The following is an 8,642-nucleotide window of genomic DNA, read 5'->3' as shown; positions in this document are numbered from 1 at the left end:
CTGCAGGAGGCACCTGCCGAGCTGTGACTCCAGCCCAAGTCCTGTGCATCATGTTTATCATTCAAATGCCCTTTTTCTAAGGCCTGCTGATTTAGAGGCCCTCTCCCCAGAGAGTGCTTGAACGTGTTGGTTCCATGCATTGTGCGGGTAGAGTTTTATTCCCGGGAGGACCCCACCCGACAGAGCAGGGGCCAGTGAGATCGGGTTCCAGGAGGCTACGTGCTTGGTTCTTGGGGTTGTCGTCTGGCCCTCAGTCTCCTTGAGGCTCACCTCTCGTGCTGAGTGAACACTGGCCTTGACCGTGTCAGGCCTGGGCCTTGGCACTTTCCTTTCCTCTGCTGAGAATACTAATAAAAGGTTTTCTGTGATTTTTTTCTGAAAGGAATTTCTCTGGGATTTCCTGAACCATCAGGAGGGTCCCCGTGTAAGAGATCATTTAAGCCATGGGGAAGTCAGCCTACCTGGATTTCCAAAAGAAATAACAGATCAGCTGCTTGCATTTTCCATTGTACTTTTACTGAGATTCGTTGATGAAGATGTGGCATCGGTGTTTAAGGTAACGTATAGGGAAAAAAACGATTTATTAAGTCACTGTCATTCAGTTCTGAAAGATACAGTTTATTTTTAAATGTAATTAACTCTTAATCATGCTTTGCTTAATTTATCTGAGTTACAGTATGCCATCGAAACAGATAATTGTGAATTGATCATATGTATGCATGTATCCTGTATAACAAATAAGTATTAATCTAATCTAAACTAATTTAACCCATTTCTTCAGAACACGTTTGCCTTTGTTTTTAACTGCCACAGGAAATTGCACACCAAAGACTATAACTCAGGATTAACTAAAAATAATGGAAATTTTTATAGACGTCTGTTAAATTGGTGGGCTGCAATGTTCGCATCTATCAACAAACTAAATTTTTATTATTAAACTAGGTTAGAATGTTTATCGATATTTTAATTTTTCAGATTATACATGTAACAATTATTGTTAAAGTTTTTTTTAAAGTTCGAACAAGATAGAAAAATTAACATAGAAAGTGGAAGTCCTCATGAATTCAGTTTAGAATATGTAGGAACGAGCTGCTGCTGCGTGAATGGGGGTCCACAGGCATTTCTGACTGTGCTGAACGTCACTCCTTAATGGTGCCCCATGGCTTAGGCCACCTCCCCACCTGTGGCACCACCTCCTCCCTGGAGGCTGCTCAGGCCCCAAGGCCGAGTCCTCCCTGCATCCTCCCACGTTCCGCCTTCAGTCCTCGGCTGTTAAAACGTGGCCCACACCCTGTCTCCGCACCGTGCCCACGCCACCAGCCCCGGGGCAGAGCACCCTAACCTTCCTCTGGGGCATCACCAGCTGTGACGGGTCTTCTGCCGGGTCCCATGCTCAGCAGAGCGGGCAGAACGGTCCTCTCACACTTCCTCCCCACCGGGAGCCTCCTGCAGTGTCACGTGTGGAGCAGAACCCGCGCACTCTGTGGCACTGCAGCTCCCCAGTTCCCTGCCGTCACCACCAGCTGTCACCACGTGCGTCTCAGCTGCCCCGCTAGAAGGGGGATCCCTGAGGGCACGTTTTTGTCTTTTTATGTGCACGGCCCGGGAGGCCCTTCCTTGTTGCCCGTTGGCCTCTTAGGCATTTGGGCGAATGAAAGGTTAACGTCCAGCTATTTTAATTATTCGTTTTGTGCTACCGAGAATTCTGGGTAGTTAGTGTTTATATGTGGAAAAGCCATTGAAATTTGTCAGCTATGAACTCGCTGACTTCTCTTTTTTTTTCTAATAATTTTTCATCAGCTGACTTGATTTTGTAGGTGCAGTTACATCAATATAATTAAATAACAATATTTTTATTGGTTTTTCAGTATTTATATATCTAAACAGAGCTATATAATTCTTTTAATTGTATTGATCTTTAATGTTTAAATTTCTACCATGTCTTAGGTGTTTAGGGGAATCTCTTAAATTTTCTAATTGTTTGGAATCTTATTCCTAATTTTGTTGCACTGTGGGTAGAGAGCAGACGTGGCCTTTTTAAGTTTATCATTGTTAACAAGCTTCATTTAAAATCACTCTGTGGGTTATGATTTGACTGCTGTCTTCAGACCTCCTGTGAAGAAGAGTTTTGCTTTGTTATAGCCTAAAAGAATTACGTGGAGGGAATAACGAGAAACTAGGACTCTTGTGTGACTTAACATTCAATAGAAGAAAACTAGAAGCCTAAACAAAAGTTGTGGTAACTTACATCTATTTTTTCTGACTAGGAAAAAGCAGCAGTAAAATCGTTGCTCAGTCTCGCGGAAGGCTACAGTGCGCGCTTCCATCCGCTTTCTCGGCTTAAGAAGCAGGTGCGCGAGTGCAGGCCTCTGGGAGAGGGCGTGTGCGCGGTCTCCGCTGGGAGATGCTCGCGGGCTCAGGCGGCACACGCGGGTCAGCAGGTCCGCCGTCTGCCGCAGTGCGTCACTCGCGTGTGTGGCCTTGGCCCGGCTGCTGGCCTTTCTGAGCCTCAGGGCCTGCATCCCACAGGGAAGTAATGGCAGTGTGTGTGGCGTTGGCGGCTTTTAGTACCAGGTGGATGACCGTGGGAAAGCGGCCTGGCAGGCTAGTGTATCATCGGCATCGTTACCCAGGACGGTAGCAGTTCTTGCTTGTCAGTGATGACGAATGTCAGTTTTTAACTTACCAGCCTCTGTTAACTTATAAATTAAAACAAACAAGCAAACAGAACTTTTAAGCACTTCTGCCAGGAAGCTCCAATTTGGAAATTAGCTAAGTACTTTATTCAGCACACTGTATGTGGGATGTGAAGGCGGTACAAGGGGGCAGAGATGGGCCATCCTCAAGAACGTCACGGTCACATTAGAGCCAGCCCGCCCTCCTCATGGAAACCAGAGTCAGCACGCAGCCCCAGGGAGCCGGTGCCTGAGGGGGCCAAGCCCAGGATCCTTAGGAGAGGGGGCAGGAGGTGGAAGGGGTTGTGGACAGACAGACTCCTGGGGGCGTGTGAGCCTGCAGCTCTGTGAGGCTCCTGTGTTGGGTGCTTCGGGCCATACGGGCCATACCGTCAGCCAGCCCACTACGCACTCACGGGCCTCTGCGATGCTGAGCTTCCCAGGGACAGACCCTTGCAGGGGGACACCGGACTTGCCCACAGGGCACCCAAGTTCCAAGAGAGGGGAGGGAGGGAAGACAGTTTCAGAGGAGGAAGGTTCTGGAAGCAAGGGGAACCTCAGGAGGCGAGCTTCCCTCGCTGGGCCCCTGGGCCGCTCGGCGGTGCTCCCTTCCCTGGCGGACGCCCCCTCCTCTCCCCACACTGCTTGGCACCGTTTCCTGTAGCCTCTCACCCCACCTTCTGTCATTGCCCACTTTTTAATTAGCTGACGGTCTGTGTCCTTTCAGGTCATGCCCTGGTTGACAGGGCCACTTCCTTTGCTTGCACTTTAGGGGTCAGATCTGAGATTAGAGGCTGGTGCTGCGCTGGCCCGGGTGTCCCGCGGCTTCACGCACAGCATGTGGCCCGTGGAACCGGGAGGGGTGCTGTGCTTTCTGGCTTCAGAAGTCACCCAGCGGTCTTACTTCCTCTGTTCTCTTGGTGACGGGCCACCCACTAGAGCCAGTCCCTATTCAGGGGAGGGAACATGGCCTCAGCTCCCAGACAGAGGGGCATGGGAAGAGCTGGCAGCCACAGCCATGCCGTGCAGCCACCCACTGACCCGAAGTAGCTTCTTCCAGCCCCAGTTGTCTGATTATAGTGAGTGACTGACACCCACCGCCCAGTTTTTAAATGTCTAAAACAGTTTTATAGACACGTTTTCTGCAAAGTGATTGTAACATTTGTAACAGTTTAAAAACCTATTTCCTAGCTCTTCATCGTAACACTCTAAAAGCAACGGGACCTTTTCCTCCCAGGTGCTGAGCTGCGAGCGGAGCCTCAGGGTGTGGCCTCTGCTGCCTTTGCCGGAAGAAGCTGCCAGGGAAACAGCCAGGTGAGCCAACCCTGGGCCGTGCAGGGTGGTAAAAAAGTGCCGGTGAGCGCAGCCCCCAGGGCTCTTCCAGGGCTGAGGGACAAGGACATGCTGAGGAGGGCCAGCCAGGCCCCGGTGAGCAGAGATCGGGTGGGGGGTATAGCGGAGGTGGTGCCCAGCTCAGTACCCGGTCGTGGGCGGGGCCATTGGCGGAGGCCGACGACACCCACTGGAAGTGTTTAGTGACAGTTGGAAATAGGGGTCTGCAGCTCAGGGATTCGGAGTCGTGGTGGGGACGACGACGCATGGTCCGTGGGTCGTCTTCGTCAGCGGACTGCCTTGCTCTCCGCATACTGTATCGTTTGTTTTCACCATTGCGTCTGATGGTGACTTGTTCATTTTATTTTTGGGAAACTAAATGGCAGATTAAGTGGTTTGCCCAGTAAACTATTAACGTAAATATTATTTTGTACAGGTGCTAATTGAGCATCTTAAATTTCGTTATGTATATTTGAATATTTTCTGTTTTTCAGATTAGAAGGCAATTCAGAAACAAATGCCTGCAGCTCTTTAATTATAAGAATCACACGTGAGCTGTATCACCACCTACCTGAGAATCACTGCATTTTTACCGGCCTGGATAACCTGCCTGTTGAGAAGTATGTTTCTGGACTTCTTGGAAATTGTTAAAACGTTGATTAAGTGGATCAGGATTGCAAACAGCTATTTCCTGTGTTTTAAATGTTATACACGTGGTGGTAGCACTGGAACCCCTTGTCACGTTCCCCAAGAGGGACTCCTAGGCAAGCCGCGGTGTTCACGCACGCATCTGCTGTCTTACAGCAGTTTCCACGGGCAGGCCCGCACGGACTGACTCCGCATGCGGCAGGGTCGTACCAGCAGCCTGAGGCAGGCTGCCAGCCGGCCACTGCTCACAGAATTCACAGCCCAGTAGGTCCCCCATGGCGGTGACAGGGAGGGTGGTGACAGACCGTCCCATTGGAGCCATGCTCTGGTCCGCAGGTGTCCCCAGCTGCTCCCTGAACTCTGCAGCATCCGCGTCCCAACCCTGTTCTGCCCCAGAGCCGTTCTGGAAGTGCTTGCTGTGCTCCAGAACATCGGCAGGTGCTGCGCCCAAGTGTCCCGCCAGGTCGCTGCCTCCTGGGAGCAGAGACATCACCAGTGGGTGGAGAAGAGGCTGCGCTCCCGGCAGAGGCGGAACTACCTGTGCATGTTAAGCAGGTGTGTGGTCCCGCCTCATTCTGGTTCTGGAAGGCGCCCCCGGGCGGGAGTCACCCTTAGATACAGTTCTGATGCTTTCCAAGAAATCTTCATTTTAGAGGAAGTTAAGGTTCATCTCGTTTGCGAGGGTATTTGCGGTTTTGGCGTGTGGGACCCTTGGGTCTCAGGTGTGCCGGCATTACGGGTTCTCGGCATATGCCGTGTATTTGAGGACGTGCTGCGTCCTCAAGATGTGACTCTTGGACACATGCCTAGGACTTGGATTTGAGTAGTATCTGTAGAGCTTTTAACTCCTCAGTTGCTTCCGAAAGGCTGCACCAGTTTATACTCCTACCAGCAGCTTATGGGATGATACCCATTAGGTCCCACCCTTCCCCAGACAGGACGTTGAAAAATCTACCAGTTTCGTGGAAAAGATAACATCTTTAACTGGCGTTTGAGTCCTGGAGACAGTGAACACACCTTCGTGTTTGAGGCATTTGCATTTCTCACTTTGTGCGAGTCTTTTACTATCTAGTTGTGAGAAAGATGTTGACAGATTCAGAAGATGGACGCAGTGGAAAGGCTGGGTGCAGAGCTGGCGACGTCCCACGACCCCGAAGGGCAGGGCAGTGGGCTGGGTTAGCCGAGGGCGCTGGCACCCTGAGCGGGACAAAGGAAGGTGGGGCCTGGCCAGGCGGCTGCTGCTCCGAGGGCTGGGGCACAGCGCGGGCTGCGGGGCCTTCCTCAGGGAGGTTTGCTTTTCACGGCTCTCAGACAGAGGGTTGGGTGGACAAAGAAGCGTTTTCCTGATGATATTGAAAACATTTTTCTTTAATAAATTTTAACCTGTTTTATCTATTTTAGCGTTAAGCTTCTGTCTCCTATGCTTTACCTGATTTTATTGCTGATTGCACTGGAATTGGTCAACGTTCATATGGTTCATGGAAAAAATGCTCTTGAATATCAGCAGTATCTGAAGTAAGTGTGCCATACTTACAAGAAATGAAGCTATTTTGGTAACTTGAAATAATTTTCACTCCTGTTGGTTATTTTCTTTGGTGATTTTTTCAAACCCCAGTCTGCTTGGTCCTTCACTGTTCGTCATGGATTTCAGTGCAAGTCTGTGAGCCTTGAAAGCTGACACATTTCAGAAATCCACGTGTGGCTCACGGGTGAATGCTCTCTCAGAAAGGAGTTGACGCCTCAGCTGTGTCAGGCACCATGCGGACACCTGAGTCAGGGTCACGGCCCCAAAACGAACTTGTTTTCTATAACTAACTTCCGCAGCTTGGGAAGTTCCGTCCTCAGGAGCCCAGGTCTAGGGTCTGAGGGCAGGCTAGCACGTGTGTACCGGACTCCCCACGGGAGGCGGCTACGAGGTCAGCGCGGAAGGGCAGCTCGGGCTCTCCCAGAAAGGGCCTCGCATTTCACTGGCTTTAAGCTGAGCTTTGCAGGTAGCGGGCACCGCACCACGTGGTTAAAATGAACTTGAAACTGTGACTCTGGCACTTTATTGAAAGAAGTTGAAATCCAGGTGGGCGAGGCGGTGGACGTTAACAGCTAGTAGTTGCTTCCAGCCTGGTCGAGCTTTCTCAGCCTCCACACGTCCATGTCTGAGCTGGGTGGTTCGTCCCACTGGTTAGGGTTGGGGAGGTGTCCTGCACACAGTGGCTTGTTTGGCAGCACCCTGGCTTCTACCCACTCGATACCAGTAACATTCCCAGTATGACCACCTAGAATGTTTAGAGGCGACCACCCTCAGAGTATAAAATCACCCCCAGTTGAGAACCACTCTCTTCATAAAGGATCTGTGCGTTTTCATTGTATTATTCTTTTAATGTCTGTACGTTTGGAAATTTTCAAAAATTAAAAGTTGGAGAAAATTTTAGACGATTTAGGAAGCTTTGAAGAGAACCTGGAAAATGTAAAAATGACATTCGCATCAGACAGCCCTCCGAACATTTTGACAGGTATCTTTAAGGAAAGACTGTTTAACACCAGGGGCCATCCCTTTGACCCGTGACACAGTGAACCCGCCCCCCCGGGGGCGGAGCTGAGGGACAGGGTGGCAGCACGCAGGCTACCCAGAGATCTGGTGCCTTTGGACGTGTGTAGTGTGCTCATGACAGGTGGGCTTGGTCCAGAGGGCCCGAGGTCCTTTCTGAAATCAAGTCCGTCACATGAGAATGTTCTGTCTGGACCGGAGAGTGAGTATAAAAAGGCTCCGAGCGTGTAGAGCTCTGGGAGTCCACCCACCTCTCCAGTGACGTTGATATTTTAGCACTTTTCTGTCACTTAACGTGCATTCTGTTTCCATTTTGTACGTACGTCTCTTGAATTTGCAGACAAAAATTAAGTGCGGTGCTTTAATCATAATTCCAAAATAAAGAGAAAGTGTTCATATCATTATTGCATTTTATAACGGAACAGAAGAAGAAATTAATTTGTTCCACAGGTTCTTGAAGTCACTCCTGCAGTACACGGAGAACCTGGCGGCTCACACCAGCCCGGAAAAGAACAAGTGGGTGGAAACGGTCAGCCTCACGCACACGGTCCTGCTGAAAATGCGGGCTTTTAGCGAGAAGGAACAAATGTTAATGCATTTAGCCAAGAAACCCACAAGCGAAGCGGCGCTGTGGAAACACGGGTCAGATGCTTCTGGTCACGTCAGAAAACCCCTCTCGACCCTCGCACTGAGCAGCGCGTGAGCTGGAAACGCAGAGGCGGGGACCCGGGGCCGGTCCGCGTCCGCGCTCCATCTCGCCGCGATTTCTGATTTGCTCTTTGCGAGCCGGTGGATCCCTTGTAGCTGGATGGCGACAGCAGACTCGGTCCCCTGTCCCTATCGCATCCTGTACAGAGGAGGTGTCCTCGGTGCACCACACTGGGACACGTCCACATGCATGGTGCCATGTCCTTGGTCATCACACCAGGGGACATGTTTGGTTAACCTGTTTTGGTGAGGTGAAGCTTGATCCCTTGGCGAAGGTGGATGGCACCAGATTTCTTCATTATAAGGACGTTTACTTGTTATTAATAACATGTGGGAAGTTACTTTGAACCCTTGTGAATATTTTTTCCCAGTAGTTCTTCCATTTTTCAGCACCCTTTGATGAATCCTGCCTGGACCACTATTGGCAGATGTCAACTGTGGTAGTTTTTGCCACGTCTTCACATTTATTATGTCATTTTTCTCTAATAAAGAGCTATCCTTTCTGGCTGTACTTAGCACATTAAATGGTGTGTTTCAGGCCCATAGAGTCCTTGCAGTTCAGCGCATCTGATGAGCATGCGTGGCGTGGCGCGGGCGAGGCGGGTCTATAGGACACAGCGGGCCCTTGGCTGGCTTTCTGCTGACCCTCTGCGAAGGAGAACCGTCAGCTCAAGGGTGTTTGCCAAGCATGCTGCAAGCCAGGGACGAAGATGAGGAAGGGCCCCCCTGGCCTCTCC

At 50.5% G+C, this 8,642-nt stretch overlaps 1 protein-coding gene across 1 annotated transcript in view; it reads left to right on the top strand.

Annotated features, from left to right (window-relative positions):
* ERMARD (ER membrane associated RNA degradation) overlaps positions 1–8,432 on the top strand; it is a 21,023-nt gene extending 12,591 nt beyond the window's left edge. Inside the window, exons 10-16 of the mRNA XM_023521738.1 lie at positions 383–556; positions 2,268–2,351; positions 3,913–3,989; positions 4,502–4,627; positions 4,992–5,210; positions 6,057–6,170; positions 7,648–8,432. Of these exons, the coding sequence (XP_023377506.1) occupies positions 383–556; positions 2,268–2,351; positions 3,913–3,989; positions 4,502–4,627; positions 4,992–5,210; positions 6,057–6,170; positions 7,648–7,900 (1,047 nt within the window). The 3' untranslated portion in view covers positions 7,901–8,432. The remainder of the gene's footprint in view (positions 1–382; positions 557–2,267; positions 2,352–3,912; positions 3,990–4,501; positions 4,628–4,991; positions 5,211–6,056; positions 6,171–7,647) is intronic.
* The last annotated feature ends 210 nt before the right edge of the window (positions 8,433–8,642 follow it).

This window comes from Pteropus vampyrus, unplaced genomic scaffold (assembly GCF_000151845.1).
Source record: "Pteropus vampyrus isolate Shadow unplaced genomic scaffold, Pvam_2.0 Scaffold313, whole genome shotgun sequence".
Taxonomy (NCBI): Eukaryota; Metazoa; Chordata; class Mammalia; order Chiroptera; family Pteropodidae; genus Pteropus; species Pteropus vampyrus.
This window is presented reverse-complemented; position numbering and strand designations above follow the sequence as displayed.